The sequence below is a fragment of the Pogona vitticeps genome, chromosome 3 (assembly GCF_051106095.1).
Source record: "Pogona vitticeps strain Pit_001003342236 chromosome 3, PviZW2.1, whole genome shotgun sequence".
In the NCBI taxonomy this organism is placed as follows: Eukaryota; Metazoa; Chordata; class Lepidosauria; order Squamata; family Agamidae; genus Pogona; species Pogona vitticeps.
Genome location: NC_135785.1, coordinates 60221685 through 60243376, shown reverse-complemented (window position 1 = coordinate 60243376; position 21692 = coordinate 60221685). Strand labels below are relative to the sequence as shown.

The 21692-nt window shown below is 37.4% G+C and overlaps 1 protein-coding gene across 25 annotated transcripts in view; it reads right to left on the bottom strand.

Moving 5' to 3' along the window:
- Window positions 1–873: 873 nt before the first annotated feature.
- The window catches only part of ADD3 (adducin 3), a 125224-nt gene continuing 104405 nt past the window's right edge, over window positions 874–21692 (bottom strand). For 16 of the 25 annotated variants that reach the window (XM_020779811.3, XM_020779812.3, XM_020779804.3 and 13 more), the window contains 13 exons: window positions 19099–19237; window positions 18298–18449; window positions 18070–18150; window positions 16607–16756; window positions 13416–13559; window positions 13235–13333; window positions 12696–12869; window positions 11497–11754; window positions 9240–9359; window positions 7067–7156; window positions 6189–6312; window positions 4347–4442; window positions 874–3655 (listed from right to left, as the gene is read on the bottom strand). In XM_020779811.3, coding sequence (XP_020635470.2) covers window positions 3360–3655; window positions 4347–4442; window positions 6189–6312; window positions 7067–7156; window positions 9240–9359; window positions 11497–11754; window positions 12696–12869; window positions 13235–13333; window positions 13416–13559; window positions 16607–16756; window positions 18070–18150; window positions 18298–18449; window positions 19099–19237 — 1923 coding nt within the window. In that variant the 3' untranslated portion in view covers window positions 874–3359. The remainder of the gene's footprint in view (window positions 3656–4346; window positions 4443–6188; window positions 6313–7066; window positions 7157–9239; window positions 9360–11496; window positions 11755–12695; window positions 12870–13234; window positions 13334–13415; window positions 13560–16606; window positions 16757–18069; window positions 18151–18297; window positions 18450–19098; window positions 19238–21692) is intronic. The other 9 variants (XM_078389504.1, XM_078389503.1, XM_020779816.3 and 6 more) reach the window with 1 other exon arrangement.

The window sequence follows — 21692 nt, the reverse complement described above, 5'->3', positions numbered from 1 at the left end:
GTGGAAAAATGAAGGAACACCTACGGATCAAGAAATAATTAAAAAGATATTGGACTGCGCCGAAATGGACAGACTAACACTGAAAATCAAAGGAAAAGAAGATACAAAATATTATCAAACATGGGACTTATTCTATCAATGGTTAGAAGGATGTTGTATAGATTAGGAGTGTAATGTGTGTAGTAGTTGTTTTACAAATGATTATAAGCTGTACCCTGGTGACACGATATTAAACCAGTATGGATGGATTTATATAATAAAAAAAAGTTTTAAAAAAATAAATTGTTAATGATTTGTTAATAAGAATGCATGTACAAGTACAGATAAATTGCACTGAAGGCAACAACAGTTTCAACCACTCCAGTCTTCAAAGCCTACAAACTTTAGAGTTTTCCTGTTGTTCCTTTAAAAACAGAGACCTGATTGAGCATCTGTCTTTTGAAATGGCATATACATGCTTTGACCACTAATTTCTAGATTTTGGGGGGAAAACATTCAAAAGTAATTTGGCACAGGAAATACCATCTTTGTTGTTTGCCTTATTATATTTTTATTAAACTAATTTCCTTAAAAAACTTTCCAAAAGTGATTATCAGTTTGTAGTCTACTGTAACAAAACAAAGAATCTTGCGCCATCTTCAACAGAAATCCATTTTATCAATGGAAGCTTTCACACATTGTCTTACACTTGTTCAAATGCAGAAGTGGGCTACAGCCCATGAAATCCTGTTATAGAACTAATGCTTTTTTTAAAACAGAAACTCTTATTCTTAAACTATTTACTGCCTTCTCTTTTCTATTCTGATTCCATCCAGGGGTTACACACTCCTTTGCTGAAGAATGCTACAAAGAATAGGTAGTTTCCAAAATTCATCTATTTAAAATACTGTTTATTTGTGATTTAACATTAATTAGCATTACATCTATGAGCAATTCCCAAACATTTATATATCTTTTTCCACAGGACACAGAGTTGGCTGGCTCATTCTTTATGCCAAAGCAAGTAAATAGAGGCATTAGCAAAAAAGGTGCAAATAGTTCATGGTTGCATTTAAAAAAAAATATTTATGCACATTGCATTCATTTAGATATATTTTTTTAAAGTTAAGAAAAGCATAGTTCACAGGTTACTGTTTCTACATATGTTGTAATACAACACAAAAAATGTAGAACATAAAGTTAAGCAACTTAGAAATTTCCACTATTTTTTAAAAAAAGAGCACACTGATTCCAGTATTTTGAACTCTCTAGAATATCGTTTCCAGAGTCACGCCAGCACTGCATTGTCACACTTACACAGTCAAAGCTAACCAGCCCTGTAACATGCTATAGTCATTTTCTGCATGCCAAACCACGCCCCAGCCATATTTAACAATCTATATACGGTATATATTTCAACTGGCAATCTGGGAGTCACTTTGATATTGGAGGTGCATTTGCTTTTGTGGCTATTAATGTACACAAGCTAGTTCAAAGGCCTTCAGTTAAATTTCCATGTTTAGCGTGTATATACATGTTCTTTTTGTTTGTTCAGGTCCAAAGCAAAATAAAACTACCATCAAAGAGAAGCAAGTGGAAGGATTGGCACCTACAGTGCTAAACTAATTGGTTCCAAGATACCTTGAAAAGGTCAAACACAGACTAAAATGTTCCTATTAGCATCTATGATAGTAAAGGGGGACATGTCGAACTCCATATGAACCTTGATTTTGTAATTTTAAAATATGAAATGGCTGCTTCATCATTTAAATCATTTAATAAAAATACTGTACCCCCAAAATCCATACCATATATTTTATGAAAAATAATCCAGAAGTTACTACTCTCTCTATTCCATGCCACTATCCTTTCCATTTCACTTTCCCTTTTTCGGTTTTGTCTCCTTCATTTGGTTATGGGCCTTTCCAGATGATCAGTTTATAGTCTAACACGTATGTGCTTGCTGCATATTTCATTTGAGATACTACGCTCAAATGGCTACAGAGTTTCCATTCAACAACACTACTCTTTCCCTAAGAGGGCTACTGCCACCTGGAGTGATGTGGTTGCACAAGTGGCATGGGCACAAACTGTGAGTGTGAGATGCCACTGATCAGTTGTATGTTGCTCAGAAACAACAAAACTCTTTGCTCTCAAGAGCCTTGTTATTCTGTGAGCCTAGTACCAGCGCTTTGTCTGGAAAGAAGCAGTTAATAGAGGATTTAAAAATGAGTGTCTCAAAACAAAGAGTGGAGAAATCCCTTATGGTTTTAACTTCATCAGTGTGTCCTTAAATCTTTGCCTTGAGACATTAATTGAGCTTGTTTCAGGAATAACCTAAAAAGTCTACAATAAAGCTGGGACACCTCTTGAACTGATCTCCTGGATAGGCCATATGTTAATGAGATTATTTTTCTTCATTCAACAGCAATACCATGAGGAAAAAATATAGGAAGATTTAAACTTGAATCCAGTTACATTTATATGGTTTCAACATCTGGTATCAGAAATTCTGGATTCCTAAATTATATTTAAGTATACTCTACCCCAAGCATCCTTAAATACGTTCTACTGTTAAATGCTTGGTTTACATGCCTATAATACTTTATACTGAGTGGTATACAAAAATTTCAACATATAAAATTCTTTTTTCTGTTTTGCCATAGTTAAACTAAGTTATCAATGTTAAGAGTATAAAATCCCCTTTATTGAAAAATAAGGGCTTTTCCCCTGCCCCCCAACTGATAGAATAAAAAAGTTTTCAAAAATTATATCTTACTAAAACAAAATATTTGGCAAAAGTTGTTGACGAATGCAATCTTTACAGAGTTTGTAAAATTCCAAACTCAATTCCTTTTACATTTTCCCCTTTAGTATTATGTGCCAGTGTATAATGAATGACCTACTCTTAACAGTGTGGAAAGAGGCACCCTCTGAGGCAGGGATACAACAAATGCTATGGTCAAGATCACAATACAAAGAAGTTTCATTCAATTACACAGTGAGGCAGTAGATTAAAAAACTTACATTTTCTGATAACTCAAGAGCTACCTTAGTGAAAACTGTGCTGAAGATTTTCTAAATAAAAAATCCCCATGTATAACTTGCTACTATAAGGATATTTGAAATTACTACAGTGCTATCTTACAACACCTGCTAGTGTCAAATTTGTGATGGAACTATTCAATATTCCAAACTCTCATAGTAACTGTTACTCATACTAATTAAGAGATGAATTCCTTGCGTAATTAACATAAAAAGTGATTCTATTTTCTTCCAGTTCTGTTGTCAGGTTAAGGCCCAGTTTCCTGCATAACCCTACCTAAACTGACCATATTAATGGCTGACTAAAAAGTGGGTTTTAAATGTGCAAGGTAGCTTTAGGCTTCTACCTTTTCCTTCTTTTTGTTCTTTTTTAGGAAAGATGGAGTACGGAATTTCTTCTTCTTCTTTGAGGGTGATTTAGAAGGTGAACCTTCAGGAGAGAGGGCCTCCTCTATCTTTTCAGAGGTCTTAATTGTAATCTCTACATTCTCTACAGTACTGGTGGTTAATTGGCTGACTCTCTGTGCAAGATCCTCTTCAGTATCATGTGCATCTTCTTTGCCATTCATCACCACCACTGGGAGATCCATAGAGATGAGGTTATCATCCTGTAGATAATCATCATTATTTTCTGGAGAAGGAAAAGTGGGAGAAGTTTTACTCTTCATTGCACAGACAGTTGCACACAATTCTATAAAGGGATAAAATGCAAACTGGATTGGGAACCTGAGAGAACAATAGTAAAACTTTGTATTTGGGAATGGGCTCCTTTCAATTATCAGCATTCTTTCTTTGTCACTCGCCTACTCTCTTTTTATAATAAAAAGGTATCAGAACTTAAATTATAAACAATATTAAGTATTGGACTTCTAGGATGAAGGTTTTTAAGTCATGTTTTGCACACAACCAAACATTTACAGATTACACCTCCAATAAGAAGGTGATGCAACGACAATCTCACCAGAGCAACATCATGGCCTGTTATGTTAGCCTGACGTTATGAGGCAATGTACACAGATAATGTTGGAAAAAACACATGCATGATTTTTTGAAAAGATACAAATACAAATTGGTGCTAGAATAGTAGTTCAACATCATGCTGGATCTCTGGGTGATGTGTCCTGAAAGATGAATGAGATGACAACCAACATTTATCCGAGATTTTATATAACCAACAATTCTAAAATCTAGTCTTCACATATTGATGAGGCCTTTATAGTTTCCCTATATCATGATTATTGTATAATTTCTGGGAAATTCTAAAATAACTGGCAAAGGGTACAATAGGCTCACAATATTGTACAGGACATTACGATGTATACCTTCTAATTTGTCAGGGATATTTTGTGGGGATTGAGTTTGAGAGTTAATTTGTGAAACAGATGACCCATCATCTGAGAATAATTCCTGATCAGCATCTGTAGGACAAGAGCCTGAGTTAGTAAAAGCCATGCCAAATTAAATTTAGCAAAAAATGACCCGTTTACATTAGTGCATACCAAACACAAGCAATTCTAGTGTCATTGACCTGATCATGCTAAAGTTATAACACAGAATTAGATCATAACTCCATCCTATTAGTAACCTAGAATTATTAAATATATAATACACAGTTGCCCCAAAATATTTAGAAGAAAGCATTCCATGAGAACATACTTTGATTTAGTGGTGGAACTGTTATTATACAACATAGACAGTACAATCTATGCATTGTTAGTGCTGGAAATGCTAGTGTTAGACAATAGCAAATTAGTGATTCAATTATCAAAGACCTTTATCAGATGCTTTTAATGAAGATGGGTGGAAAAGTTTATTGAAATACAGTATTTTTACCTTTGAATCTTTATGCTTTCAAAAATAAGAAATTGGCAAGTTAGAACATTGCTAGCTATAATACGAAGATTGCAGGCAACAGAACACACTATTGTCAGGACTATTTTGACTGAGAAAAGATGATTTAAAGTTTCTTACTTTTTACCCTGCTGATTATACTGGGAGACCTTGTCAATATTTCCTAATTCCTTTCAACTGAGGTTTAAAATTGTTTTCCATATGTTCACATGCTCTTATACTAGTAACATGCCGAAGCAATGTAACAGTAAAACAGATATCACTAAACAAAACTCTTCATACAGCTGAAATGTTATTCTTATCTATCTTTATTCTGTACATTGCAGAAGCAGAAAACAATAATTTTACTCTAAGACAACTAGAGTAATGTTCCAAGAACTTCAAAGTGATGAGCAGAAGAGATAAAATTCAGAAGGGGAAACAGAAGGTTTTGGGGTTTCTGAGAATGGCTGCATGCTTAAATGAAGTGGAAAAGGGTCAGAAAGAGAACAACAGCATGATTCGGGGTAAACAGGAGAGGAGACAGTAGTCAGGAATTGAGAGGAAACAGAAGAATTAGATGAAAATGAGAAGGTATTTGTGAGATTTCAGTAGATTGCATCAGTTTGTTACTCAAAGAAGCAATGATCCAAGCAGAGACAGCAGAGTGTGTGAACAAGTCAGTGTGTGTGTTGGCTTGGACAGCAAATTATTGAAAGTTCACCAATTATTGTTCTATTGAACCTGTATAATGTTACTGATGATCCAGATGACGACCCTGGCATCCAAATTAGATTTCTGAGCTACAGACAGCATATAGTAATTTTATGTTTCCATTGATCTAAGCAGGTTCTACGCATGATCCTCTTTATATCCACAATGAATGCATGGAAGGTGTGGAGGCTAGTCCTATCCACTATCATTACACTCCCCTTAAAATCCATTTGAGGTACACTAGGAGTTCTCTCTGCATACAATTGTATGTGCATAGGGGTTCTACACATGACAAAGGATTGTAACCAATCAGGGGCCCTTGTGTGTGCAGAAGTTCTCCCTGTGTACATCTGTACATAAAGAAAACTCTTTCCAAAGAATATCAGCAAGACACAGGTCAGGAAGCATGTCTGTACAAATACCCTGGTCTCATTCAAGTGTGACAATTCTTTCTAAAATGCATATGAATGGATAAGAAATATAAAAGGTTGCGTTACTAAGAATGTCACAGATAATAATTTAATATAGTAACATTTGGTTCAGGAATTTAAAACAATTCAAACTCACTGCCTTAAAACTTAAATTGCTGATGGAAACATTCAGGTAATCGTAACACTTACCCTCTATTCCTTGTTGCTTGCGTTCGATTGTCTTTTTGTACTCTTCCAGTTCTTTTTCAGTGAGATGACTGAATGGATTAGGAGGTGCTGGAGGAGCATGTTCATCTTCTTCAAACTGCATGGGCTGGAACAGAACATAAAATATTTTAGGGAGTAAAAAGCCAACTCTAAACAGTAAGCTTTAAGAGTCAAAACCAATCATACTAAATTCCCAGATCTTACTACTAAGTGATAACATTTCTTAAACAAGAACCTTAAAGCAGACCCCCACACAAAATTACACAAAACCCCAAACCAAACCAAAAGCCCATCAAGATGTGAATTGCCACAATTAATAGACACTATGCATATGGAAAGGTGCTTTCATGAACACATCACATTTCCTGCCACAAGTAAAAAGTTTTAAGTAGTGACTTGTAGGGTACCCAACGTTTTCTTTAAAATGCTATATTTCTTCTAGCCATTATTTTCCTGATTTGAATTATGAGATTTACTAGAATATCTGACTGAAACCTTTTACATTAGAGAGTCAAATGAAGGCACAACTCAACTAAAAGTCATTCAGACATAAAATGAATGTTTCTCCAAATATGCATTTGTTTACCCATAATTTAGTTAAAACATTTGTACCTTGTTGTGTTTGGCTTTATTTTATTATGTTGTAAGCTGCCCAGAATAGTGCTCACATTAATGGGGCAATATATAAATTAAAGAACATAAATTAAAAAAATTAAAATAAAATAAATACTCTGCTTCTTTTTTTTCAAGTGGTTTCCAAAGGCAAGGATACAGATTCTTGTAGATGAACAAGACTGAACTTTAAACACTGAACATGCTTCAAAAGATAAAGTTTAAGTTTAAACAATGGATGCACTTACAGCACTAGGCTTTTTATCCACAACAATCCCAGCAAGCAACTGAGACTGTGGACCAGCAGTCTTTAAGTCATACCGATTTTGCTCCCGAATCTGAAAGGACAAATAAATTATTCAGTACAGTATTTTTGTTTTACAAATGTTATGGAAGTATTAGGAATCACAGAGATGCCAAGACTATCTACCAAGTTCCTATTATTTGCTTTTATTTTCTCAGGATAAACTGAAGTTTTGAAATTAAAATGTCAATGTAGAGTTTTTAATATTTTGTTTGAACATGCATTTAACATATAATCTATATGATTATCAATGGATCGCTTCCAGCCTTGCAGTGCTAATGTTATTATTATTATCAACATATATCCCAATATTGCTCTGGTTCTATGAATTCTTTCTCTCTCTTCATATTTATATTTCTCAGTCATGGGTAGCAAGGTGACAAGAACCAACTCTTCTTGATTCAGAAATCAGGGTAAGATAAGGGAAATACATTTATAGCGTTAAGATTTTCATAAAAATTTGTGACAGTCAGGTTACCAATTTAGCACTTCTTTTGAACAAAAACTGCTAGCTAGCCTTAAGTCATACATTTGGTGTGAACCAGTTTCAATCTTAAGTCCTTGCTGCAAGTTAACATTAACTGTGGCCCTTTGAAAGCTGCAATTCATCAACTGCCTTTAGAGCCTTTGAAAATCCAGGTAGAGACTCGTCATCACAGCATTCTCTGTATCTTGTTGTAGTGCTCACCACATAAGATGTGTGGTACACACAGCCAACATCATCAGGAAAATCAAACAAATACCAGTTTCCCACTTTGACACTCAAATCTGCCTGAAAAATCTGAATATCCAGAACTGATAATACTATTCTAAGCTCATATTCAGATGATAATGCGATGTTGATCCTTTCCAAGAAAGAGTTAGTAATATTTTCTGAACCCAGCTAATTCCCTAAGGATAGTGTTGTAGCCCTTTGATCATTAGCAGATGTGAAGGAAAAAATTCCCAGAACCTCTGGATGAAACACTGTATATTTGGCAGAACAATTGTTTCCTAGGGTGGAGTTTGAATTTGTATGGAAATCAAAAAAATACATTGGGGAGAAAATGCAGCCAGCAGTCTAGGCGTACAAAGAGTCCCTTGTCATTGCCATTGTTAAATACACACTGCCTGATTGGAAGCCAAGCAGGGAAAAAACAGCAGGGTTCAGAATACGAGGGCAGACCACCTCTTGTTGGAATTGACTAGCTTTCCCTTCAAAACTAAAAAAGAAGAGAAGCGCCAAAATAGCAGAATACAGTATTAAAACAGCAGAAGGAAATTGTGGCCAAAATTCTATCACTTAGCATAGAAAATTGCATTGCAAAAGGCCCATTCATTGACTCAGTGGTGATTTTGTGTACATTTTGCTGATCCAGATGGGTCTTTTCTTGCTGCGACTTGTATTAGCATAGTAAGTCATGGTAAGAGTAGGCCCATTTGACTTACAAAATCCCCAATGATTCAATGGGCATAGGTAAAGGTTCCCCTTGACATTTAGTCCAGTCAAGTCTGACTCTAGGGCGCGGTGCTCATCCCCGTCTCCAAGCCATAGAGCCAGCATTTGTCCATATACAGTTTCCGTGGTCATGTGGCCAGCATGACTAGACACGGAACACCGTGACCTTCCCACCATGGTGGTACCTATTTATCTGCTCGCATCTGCATGCTTTGGAATGGCTAGGTTGACAGGAGCTGGGACAAGCGACAGGAGCTCACGCTGTCGCGTGGATTCGATCTTACGACAGCAGGTCTTTCAACCTTGCAGCACAGAGGCTTCTCCATTTTAACCCACAGCGCCACCTCGTCCCACTCAATGGGCACTCTCTAATGCAATCTTCTACACTAAGCAACAGGATTTTGGCTATTATTTTAAACGTTTCATGGGCTTAATAGCATTGTTGTTTTTTAAAAAAAGATTTTCGTGAATGAAATTATGACAGTTTTGCCAGTATGACATATTCAGCTGTATTCTTCTGTGCTTTAAGGCAATTTTCAAATTAACTACGAAATGTTATGATATTTTAGAGGGCAACAAATAGCTTTTAATGTTACTCAAACAGGAAAAATTAAAGATGTTTGTTTACTGACTATTTTCCAAAAATACATGGGATAGATCTTCATGAAAACTGTCATACCTTATTTCTTTTCTCCAGGACATCACTTGGATTTGTATTCAGAGGGACAAATTGGTTTGGATCTTCAATTTTTATTGGAGTTCCTCCACTAACCTTAGATGGATCTTCAGCTTTTACCCACTTGAGAAAGTAGGAGGAAAAAAGAAAAAATGCAATGAGAAAAGAGATTTTTTTTGCTGCAGGAAAAGAGTACAGTTTAGTGGTTAGAAAAAAATTACGGGTATCTTTAGGGTATATTGGGGTGTGTTCAAAGCTATGCAGGTGGCTGACTAACAACACTTAGCCATGCAAGGCAGCCATTTCAGACAAGTATTACGGTGTAATAGTCCTCTATTTTGAGATTTGTTTAGACATTTTGAATTACGCATAGGAAAAGAACAATAGTTTAGACAACAATATAGGAAGCATACTATTTAAATATCTGCAGTATTTCTCTTGCTGAAATACTCCACAGAACATCTTAATCTGCTATCCTGATATTTTCTTCTTTGAACTATAGGTACTGTATTTTAATTTTCTTTTTAAGCAGTATTTCTCATTGTGATGCTCACTTGAAACTGCTGATTTCTAAAAGTTGAATTTACTAAGCCACCAGCAGGTGGGGAAGTGGAGCTATTTTTTTAGAGTCAAGTTTATGCTGAGGCTAACAATGTGACAGCCTCAGCCATCATCATCCTCATCATGTGTCGAGTCAGTTCTGACTTATGGCTACCCTTTTCAGGATTTTCCAGGCAGAAAATACTCAGAAGTGGTTTACAATTCCCTTCTTCTGGGAGCATCCTGGGACTGCAGCTTGTCCAAGGCCACACAGGCGGTCTCTACTCCCAACCTCTGGCTCTTCCGCCAGATATCTAAACCACCGAGCTATCCAAACATAACTTTTATCCATTCTCTTGGAATATTAGCAAAGTAACATCCTTGGGACGGTGAGGGATATTCTTTGCAGTACAAAACTTGTCAGAAAAAATATCTGGACACAGAAAGACATGCATGAATAAATAATCTGGCCCTGATCAAAGACAACAGCCTAAGGTAATGAATGGTATGTACAGTGTGGCCAGCAGCAGTTTTGCTTTAAAACCTCTCTTCCTCACTCACAAATGTTACACTGTAGGAGTCCTGACATGGTCACATTTAAATGAGCTGTTCTCAAGAAATGCAAAACAGTTTCCAGCTGCCCTATACCAGGTTAGGTCTTTGCTTCATTCTGCTCAGTACTCTTGACACTAAGATGGATCTTCAGCTTTTATCTACTTGAGAAAGAGTCCCCTGGGGCTTCAGATTCGCCAGCTGTATCTGACAGTGTCAGAGATTAAACTGGGTAGCTTATGTATGCAAGGCATGTGCTGTACTACTGAGTTATGGGCTAAGCAAAACAAGGAGGGAGGAAAGGCGTACAGCTTGGAAAGGTTGTATTTTGCTCTACTACTGACAGAATCCTGCAGCTAGCATGGCTACTGTCCATTCTTGCTAGCATGCTCTAATAACTGTAGGTAGCAAGCAAGCAAACTTTCCCACACCCTGCCCTTATTCTGAAAATTCACCTGAAATGTGGATTTATTCCAACACACCAAGAGTTTCTTGGATTGAAAGTGTGACAAAGATATATTGAAGTGAAAGAAGAAAGACCAACAACTGATAAATGTGTGAAATGCAGAAAACTAAATCACTTTAGTTATGTAATGAAAATGGGAAGTTCAGACTGCAACAGCTGATTTCTGCAAGAAAGTGCAGAAAAGAGAAGAACATATTGGCTGAAAAACCTGGGAGACGAGTTTGTATACAAAACACTATTTTTAGAGCTGTCGCATCCATAACTGAAATAGCCACAATGATGTCCAACCTTCAATAAAATAGGAAAACAAGGTCCCTCTTCATACTGCTCCTGTTTTCAAAGGTAGCCATGTGGCATACAGTCTGTGTGTAATTGGGTAAGGCAGAGATTCTTGCACCCAGAAGTGTTTTGCTGTAAACTAACATCAGTACCCTCTTTTTAAAAGACTGAATGATATGTACACCAGGAACAAATGTACAGATTCAGTTTAAATATGAGGAACATACGAGAATTTAAAAATGACTGTACTGTGTACTAAGTGAAATGGACAATATGTAAAGAAATACATTCCCCATCATTATAGCCAATCAAGTCCTCTTCCACTAACTCATCATTTTTATCACACAGGAGACTGAAATTCCAGAACAAGCTTATTTTCACCCTTTTTAGGACACCATACAGAAATCACAAGGAGCCCATTACCATCGTTTTAGTCCGGGGACTTGTTTCTCCATTCCGAGATTCTTCAGGGACATCCACCTTTAAATAGGTATTTGGTGAGTTTAACCATCTTGTTTTCTCTCGCTGCTGTTTTTGTGCTAAGAATTTGAGAGGAGAAATTGGGACAGAATCATCTTCAAAGGAAAAGGCAGTCACAGTGGCTGGGATCTCAACATCACTCTTGTGCCTGGGCTTCTCTCTCACAAGGGGTTGCCGATAAGCATAGCCTGTTCTGTAACCCTGTAAAAATTTGTACAAAAATGTATGTTTATCATGCCTGGCCAACACTGATAATTAATCTCAACTCATTGGTGATTTCCAATTAAATATTCCACTAAAAAAGAAACCAATATACTAAAAGGAGGAACAGCTTTGATACCACCCTGCCTGCCAAACAATAACAAAAGAAATATTTCAGGCTTGCATTCTGGCATCCAAGTTTTTGTTGATGATCTGTGCTGTGGTGCAGACCATTACCTTTGAACGATCACAAAAGACGGCTGTGAAACAATCTTAGCAATTTAACAGCTCCAAGGCAGAGGCCCCACAGAAAGAGTGCAAACTTGAATCTTTGTATAGTTTGGGCCACAACCCTCATCATCACTGCCATTGGCTGTGCTCAGAATGTTAGGATTTGAAACAACTGAGGGAACAAGGTTGGAGAAAGGCAGCCTCATGCACAGGGGCAAACGCCAAAAAATTAAAAGAGTGTGATGAGTGAGAGAGTTCTAATCTGAGCCTAACTGCTCATAAACCTATTCCCTCACCTTCAGCCAAATCAAGCATTTTTTGAATTATCAAAACAAAATGAAATCTGGTGTGGATGGTTTATATACAACAAAAATGACTAGCTTTATTATTTTAAATACTGTATTACTTCCACTGATTTTATAATTTTTAAAAATCTGCATGGTCTACATTTATTTTACTGTGTTTTTAGATTTAATAAGAAAACCTGAGTGTTATTGAAGGTCAAGGTACTCCCAAATCAGATCAAACAAATCAGCATGAAAAGTAGCACAGCTATTGAAGTCAATAAATACTGAATGTTCGCTTCAATGTATTTCAGAGCAGTATTTCCTAAGACTCTGTTTAATGGAAAAAGACAGACATCAGAATTGTTTGGACACAATCCCCTGGCGTGCTGAGAATCCTCAGCTCGGAGTTAGTTGTGAACGCACCAGGTTATCCAGCATTCTCATCAGTGCTTCAAACTCTAGTTCCCCAATTTTCCATTTGAACTGAGAGGCCATATTAACTCCTCCACTTGTTGCCACATGGTGTGTGAAAGGTTTATACTTCTGCAAGTCTAGGACAAGAAGATTGTCTACGCCACCTGCAGCTAAGGCATGTACCTGTAAAATAAGATGACACTGTAGTCTGCATTCTTCTCATAAATACTCTTTAAAAGTAGCCTTCTTAAATTTTCCAGAAAGAAACAATCTGTTGGTATTATTCTCTGTCCAGATAAATTAACTTGCTCAAATTAATATGCTCAAAAACAATGGTCATCTTGTAAAGCAAGCATCAACTGAACACTAGAGTAATAACTTTGCAATTCTGCGACCTAGCACACTACTGGTGTTCAATAAAACTCAAAATCAGAACAAGTTATCCCTTCACCCATAATTGCTCTTTGTAGAATGATCCTACTGAACATACATTGATTAGAAGGATCATATTCAAGCACTTAAAATACTGCACATAAGGTCTCTCTCACCTGTGTTTCACAAGCTAATTGCACATTGTAGATGTAGTGGAAAGCTTCCTCTAATGTCTCCCCCAGTGCTACTATCCCATGGTTTCTCAGAACCAGGACCTAAAGAATAGAAAAATTCATAACTGGCAGAAACTGGGCAAGTGCTAGAAACTCAACAAAATTATGAACTAGAGTGGAATACCTTACAGCTTGGCCCAAGAACTTTCTGGAGTTGAATTCTCTCTTCCTGTTCATCCAGAGATCCTTGATAGTTATAGTAAGCAACATCCCCTAAAATGAGAGCTTCCTGCGAGATAGGAAGTATGCCACACTTCATGGAAGAAACCTGTTTTAAAAAATAACATTTCACAGGTGGAAGGGAGAATGAAAACTAACATAATCAATAAATATGAAAGGACTAACTGTATGAATTCCAGATTGGTGGATTAAGGCTCATTATGCAGTGGATAATGGATAAACCCCTTCACGGATTGCTGCCTTGCCGTGGTGAAGGGGCTTGAGTAATTCAGAGAAGCTATGAGCTATGCCGTGCAGGGACACCCAAGACGGACAGGTCAGAGTGGAGAGTTCTGACTAAACACGATCCACCTGGAGCAGGAACTAGCAAGCCACTCCAGTATCTTTGCCAAGAAAACTCCATGAACAGAAAGGCTAAAACATAAGAGGCTGGAAGATGAGCCCCTCAGGTCGGAAGGTGTCCAACATGCTATGAAGAAGAGCGGAGGACAAGTGCAAGTAGCTCCAGAGCTAATGAAGTGGTTAAGCCAAAGCCGAAAAGACGCTCAGCTGTGGACACGCCTGGAAGTGAAAGGAAAGTCTGATGCTGCGACAAAAAATACTGCATACGAACCTGGAATGTAAGATCTATGAACCCTGGTAAGCTGGATGTGGTCAAACGGGAGATGGCAAGAATAAACACTGACATCCTGTGAACTAAAATGGATGGGAATGGGCAAATTCAATTCAGACCATTATCATATCTATTATTGTGGGCAAGAATCCAGTAGAAGGAATGGAGTAGCCCTCACAGTCAACAGAAGAGTGGGAAAAGCTGTACTGGGATACAATCTCAAAAATGATAGAATGGTTTCAATACGAACCCAAGGCAGACCTTTCAACATAACAGTCATCCAAGTTTATGCACCAACCACCAATGCTGAAGAGTCTCAAATTGACCAATTCTATGAAGACTTACAACACCTTCTAGAACTGACATCAAAGAAAGATGTTCTTCTCATTATAGGGGACTGGAATGCTAAAGTAGGGAGTCAAGAGATAAAAGGAACAACAGGTAAGTTTGGCCTTGGTGTTCAGAACTAAGCAGGGCAAAAACTAATAGAGTTTTGTCAAGAGAACAAGCTGGTCATCACAAACACTCTTTTACAACAACACAAGAGGTGACTCTAGACATGGATATCACCAGATGGGCAATATCGAAATCACATTATGTTCTCTGCAGCCAAAGATGGAGAAGCTCTGTATAGTCTGCAAAAACAAGACCGGGAGCTGACTGTGGCTCTGATCATCAGCTTCTTACAGCAAAACTCATGCTTAAACTGAAGAAAGTAGGAAATACCACTGGGCTAGTCAGGTATAATCTAAACCAAATCCCTTATGAATATACAGTGGAAATGAAGAACAGATTTAAGGAACTCAATTTGGTAGACAGAGTGCCTGAAGAACTCTGGATAGAGGCTCGTAACATTGTACAGGAGGCAGCAACAAAAACCATCCCAAAGAAAAGGAAATGCAAGAAAGTAAAGTGGCTGTCCAATGAGGCCTTACAAATAGCAGAGAAGAGAAGGGAAACAGAATGCAAGGGAGATAGGGAAAGTTACAGAAAATTGAACGCAGACTTCCAAAGAATAGCAAGGAGAGACAAGAGGGCCTTCTTAAATGAACAGTTAAAAGAAATAGAGGAAAATAATACGAAAGGAAAATTGGAGATATTAAAGGAACGTTTTGTGCAAAGATGGACATGATAAAGGATAAAAATGGTAGGGACCTAACAGAAGCAGAAGACATCAAGAAGAGGTGGCAAGAATACACAGAGGAATTATACCAGAAAGGTCTCGATGTCCCAGACAACGCAGATAGCGTGGTTGCTGACCTTGAGCCAGACATCCTGGAGAGTGAAGTCAAGTGGGCCTGAGAAAGCATGGCTAACAACAAGGCCAGTGGAGGTGATGGCATTCCAGTTGAACTATTTAAAATTTTAAATGATGATGCTGTTAAAGTGCTACAAACTTAGACAGCATCTTAAAAAGCAGAGACATCTCCTTGCCGACAAAGGTCTGCATAGTCAAAGCTATAGTTTTTCCAGTAGCAATGTATGGAAGTGAGAACTGGACCATAAAGACGGCTGACCGCCGAAGAATTGATGCTTTTGAATTGTAGTGCTGGAGGAGACTCTTGAGAGTCCCCTGGACTGCAAAGAGAACAAATGTATCAATTTTGAAGGAAATCAACACTGAGTGCTTACTGGAAGGACAGATCCTGAAGCTGAGGCTTCAATACTTTGGCCATCTCATGAGAAGAGAAGACTCCCTGGAAAAGACCCTAATGTTGGGAAAGCGTGAGGGCAAGAGGAGAAGGGGATGACAGAATACAAGATGCTGGGACAGTGTCACTGAAGCTAGCAACATGAATTTGACCAAACTCCAGGAGGCAGTGGAAGATAGGAGGGCCTGGTGTGCTCTGGTCCATGGGGTCACAAAGAGTTGGACATGACTTAACAAAAAATTGCAGTGGATAAGAACCCACTGACAGATTGTCTGGCCCTTACAGCTGCATTGCCAACATAGAGATTGTGAGGCAAATACAGACAAGAGTGCTGGCATAAGAATGAAACAGTAACCTGTTGATGGGTCCTAAAGAAAGAGGATAGGTTAGTCATCTGTAACTGTGGTTCTTCAAGTGGTCATCTATGTTATTCAGACAAATGGAGTCTGTGCCTGGGAGCAAGACAGGGACCAAGATGCTTGCAGTGGCTTTACATCATGTTAAGTGTTTTTCAAAAATCATCCGTCATCACAGTTATTTAAACATCTAACTTTAAAGAAAATCTTAAGAGTTAGATGTTTAAATAACTGTGATGATGGATGATTTTCAGGTTGATGTGCTACTAATGCTAAATATACTCTGGAAAATAAAAATGACAACCATAATTACTTTAGGTAAAGCAGAAATTTAATAGTAGTCTGTAGAGAAGCTGGGATATTGCTTTCATTAGTTGAGAATGCATGTTCCATACATTTAAGCTAGACCTTATTTAATCGGCAACAGGTCAATCCCAGTGACTACAGCAAATCATTTTCATTCATGATGGATATTGAAATGTTTTCTTTTGGGCCACATCAAGAACACACTTACAGCTGCTGTTGCTGGAGTGTGTATATGGATAACACATCGGACATCTGGCCGCATGGAGTAGATGGCTGCATGAGGGCTGAATCCCACACTGTCAATGCCTAGATTGGTGCTTCCCTGATCAACTACCTCACCTATGATATTTACTTTTACCTAGAAAGACAAGCAAGAGAAACAAGTTAGGAGAACCCCATTAATTACACTTCAGCTTAGACTGCAAGTAACTAGGGATCACTGGCTACTTTCTACAACTAACTAAATAACAAAGTGGGAAAGAACAGTAAGTTATTAAAATTCCTATGAAAGATTTAAATAAATGTGATGTGGCATTTTCAATCGATAGTACCATACTTGTGCTATACTAAATCTTAAATACTATATCTTAATATTAAATCTTAAATAAAAGGGATACGATGAAAGTATCTGTCTCCTAAAATAATTCTGTAACCAAATCTGCAGTGAATGGAGAGGGAGAAGGGCAAATTGATTTTTAAAAGAAAATATCTGAAATAGAAACTGAAGTCATTAACATAGAAACAGTTTCTTAAGCAGAACAGAGACATTATCTGGCTTCTCACTCCTATATCCAAGTATATACCCCTGGAGCATCCAATTTTTATATAACCGGACTTCCACTTGCCATACATAACAATAAACAAGAGCTGGAGAAATGAAAAAAAGAGAATAAAGCAGATCAAAAAGAATAAGATAAAAAATCATCAGATAAATTATATCTGACAACTTTTGGATTTAGATAAATCAGAAGCAACAAAGAGCCTTAGCAAATTGTATTTGGCATTAAGCTTTAGTGGACTATGAACTCTTTCTTCAGATGCCAGAAGCAGGCTGCAGCTCACAAAAGCTAATGCCAACTATAACTTGTTAGTCCTTAAAATACAACAAAACCTTTTGCTGCTTTTGCTGCAACAGTCTAAAGACTAAGAGGGCTATCTCCTGGATATTTCTGTTTTTGTACAGTTAAAAATGTAAACGCTCACTCAGTGAAAAGTTCTTGTTGAAAGGAAACAGAATCTTAATGGAAGTGGAAATTTAAATAAAGCAAACATGTTTAAGGAGCTGAAAACAATTTAAGCCTGGTTTTGCTTGCTTGATTAGAAGAAGAATCTAGGATAAACATACACCTTGTACTGGGGTGGGTAACTTCTGGGGGGGGTCAGAGGGCAGCATGGTCTTTCATGAGACTACCGGGAACTGGACATACACACATACCTGCTGTTCCTACATTTGCAGCACTTCTAGAAGTGTGAATCGGCTTGAAAGGATAATACAAGGGAGCATGTGCCTTGTTATACAGAAAAAAATGTTCTGTTAAAGGTAAATCACCCCATTTTTATGTTGATATGAGGGGCTTATGCTAAGTTCTACTTTGAATCAGAACACCAACAGATCAAAACTCTGAAAATGAATTATTTGAGATGACTAAGCAATCCACTTTAAGCACATACCAAATTGGAAGCTGAAGCTTCAGAAAATGATAGACCTCTTGGAATTACAAGAATGTGATCATGTTCTTTGCTTACTCTTACCTGAAAAAAAGAAGAAAATATTATTGTTATGTCAAAACAATATGTTTAATTCTAGCGGAAGCATATGCAAAACATAGGATTGAGATGTTTACATGTGCCTTTCAACACATAAGGAGGGAATGAAAATGCTGATCTCTAGATACTTACTGTGATGTATGAATTTGTCAAGTGTGCCCACCCAAACAAATCTGTCAACCTATATAAGCTGGCTAATTTACAACGAATAAGTTTTTCTCCTTTAACAAACGCAGTGGTATCTATCCCAGGTAGGTCGTTGATGGCTGTAATCAGTCCAGAGCCTAAAGGAAATTGAACAGAAATGACTAAAAGTTTTGTCTGCAAAAGAAACATATGATTTATTTAACAGTGAACTAGAAACTGCTAACATTTTGCTGATTTCTAATACTTCCCTAGTAAATATTGGTACTTGAAAGTTGCTGATTCAGCTAAATATATTGAAGTATCAAGCAAGTCTGAACTACAGAACAAAATGCCACTTTTAAACTACCCAGAAAATTATTTTATTATTCTTTTTTTCTGTAATGAACAAGTAATTCAACACACCAAAAGTAGAAGAAAATTTATTTTTATTTCCATTCTAATTTACATGTTAAGCAGGGTGGGTGGTGTACTGCGCACAGCAAGGGTTTTTTTTTATGGGAGTCCACTGTCAATCCATAATCATAATGAAGAGAGATTTGAAAAAACAGAAAGGTTTTTGGCTTTTGCCCTAGGAAGGCTGAACCTCTTTCAACCCCAACAAAACCACTAACAGACATCAAGACTGGCTAGCCACACATTTCTTGTACAATTTTTTTAAAATGCATGATTTGGTCTGCTTCTGGGCCATTTAGGAGGCCTGTGGCAAGAGCTGGGGACATTATTTTGTCCCCCATGCCCTACCAAACTCGCCCACCCAATTGATACACTGCACACACTTTTACTTACTTAGAGGAGATGAAGAAAAGCCTGCAAAAGAGCTTGCCATGATGTAGTCAGCAATCTGCTGCAGGGCAAGTAACCCAGTTGGGTTATTGCCTTTCTTCATCTGCTCTTGTATAAGAGATTCCAAATCCTCCCGAAAAGCCTGTGAATATATTAAAATATATCAAAATATTATTTGACTTACTGGTCAGGAAGCATCACTTCCTAGTATCTATTTCCAAACATTGGTAATTACTAATCAATAGTTTAGCTTTACTCCAAATTGGAAATATTATGGAACCGAAACCTCGGTGGTGAACTTCATGGTGGCTACATAAGAGATCTGATGCTTTGCACAGACTGGTTGCACCTTTGTTTGCCTCTGCTGTATAGCACCTAAAGCCAGGAAAAGATACCCTGTTTCCCAAAAAATAAAACCTAACCTGAAAATAAGCCCTAGTATGATTTTTCAGGATGCTCGTTATATAAGCCCTACCCCAAATATAAGCCCCAGTTAAGTGAAACCCTGCCCTCCACCAAGGACTTATTGTGCAGCAACCAGAAGAAGATGACATGACTGTAATTGAATAAATGTAAACATTCCCTGAAAATAAGCCATAATGCATTTTTGGAGCAAAAATTAATATAAGACTCTGTATTTTTGGGGAAACAGGTTACTTATTACTTTGTTGAAAAAGTATTCTGCTCTATGGCCAGCCTTTTTCCATAAAGCAGTGATTGGGCAAAATCCTGTTGCTTAGTGTAGTAAATCACATTAGACAAGAACCATTAATTCAGCTGGGATTTAATGAGTCAATTTCTCCATAAGTTCCATTGATTCAAAGGAGCCTACTCTAACTTCAACTTGCTATGCAGATGCCACAGTTAGAGGAGGTCTGTTTGAATCAATGGAATCACAAAATCCGCATTGATTCAGTGGACCAACTTTAGTGCAATTTACTATGCTAAACAGCAATTTGGGGCATAGAGATCAATGTAAGGATTGAAGGTGAGCATTTCATTCATAATAAAACCTGTCGTGCTGCCGCTTTGTATATTTGTGTATGCTGTAAATACACGTGTCGTGATGGAGGAAGCTGAACATGTCTGCGTGAGTTATTTTGCCATCAGGATCTGAAAACATTAACTCTGCTGGATCTTCGCGGGTTTGCGGTAACAATTTTACTCCAACTTGCAACACATTTACATCATGGAATATTCTTCTATGGATAACTAGGGAAAGAATGCATGTGATATTTTGGAAGTGTTAGAATCAAGTACTGTATTTGCATTCATAATAATATTAGAGAAAGAGCGTGGATCTGATATGCTGGAATCCTTATACACATCAGCATACTTCAGAGGGCTTTGTTCATAGAAGACAAAGACCGAGAGATGCATTTGAAGTCACAGGACTATGTTAGTTCCAACTAGAGTAAACCCACTGAAATGTTAGTTCCAACTAGAGTAAACCCACTGAAATCAACTGGACTTAAATAAGAGTTAACATCAATTCACTTCAACGCATCTAATCACCTGAGTCCCAGTAAACTATATTCTTCTACCAATTTTTGGGTCTGAATCACACTAATAGGAAACATCATTTTCTAAGGCCAGATTTTCCCAGCTACATAATACAGTAATATTGAATATGTTGACAACTGAACAAAGAAACAGTGGATGAAACACTATATTAGTAAATGTAATTCATCTGGATTTAGTTAAGAAACACACACACACACACACAAATCTTTATTACACCATGTCTCTACAAGACCCAGCAAATACATTCTAAATAAACTGGCCATAAATACTACATTACTAAGCAAATCTATAGGAAAGCCACAAATAAAGTGGTGGTAAGTGGAAAATGCTGAAGGAATTAATGGTTTTATGATCTTAGTTCTCTGCAGTACAGTATTACTAAAACTACCAGATTATTCTATACTTGGAAACAAGAGAGATTAGGAACATGAAGAGGAAAAATTCACTCAATTTTTGCAGTACTAGGAAGCAGAACAATTTTGCTCAGAGCTCTTGCTCTCTGGAAATTACAGCTAGCCAGATTTCACTAGTTAATATTAAAGTACAATTAAATAAAACATTTCTATACTCCACTTTGGGTAACATGTACATGAAAAGAAAAGCCATAGCTAACATGGAAAGGGCAAGTGCACATGCACACACACTCACACACCCCCTTTGGTGTGTGTAGAGATTCCCAGTACTGTACTGTTAAATGCCTCTCCAAACATGGGAAAACATAGAGGAACTTTTTGAGGGCAACCTATCACTCTCTCATTCTTGCCAACCTAGCAGTTCGAAAGCATGTAAAAATGCGAGCTGATAAATAGGTACCACCTCGGTGGGAAGGTAACGGCGTTCCGTGTATATTCGTGCTGGCCACGTGACCACGGAAACTGTCTTCGGACAAAACAATTGCTCTACAGCTTGGAAATGGGGATGAGCACCATGCCCTAGAGTCGGACACGGCTGGACTAAATGTCAAGGGGAACCTTTACCTTTACCACTCTCTTATATACTGATATCTAAACTTTGTCTTGTCACTTGACTATTTAGGTTATGGTTTCTTTAAATAATGTTTATGCTTTAATAAT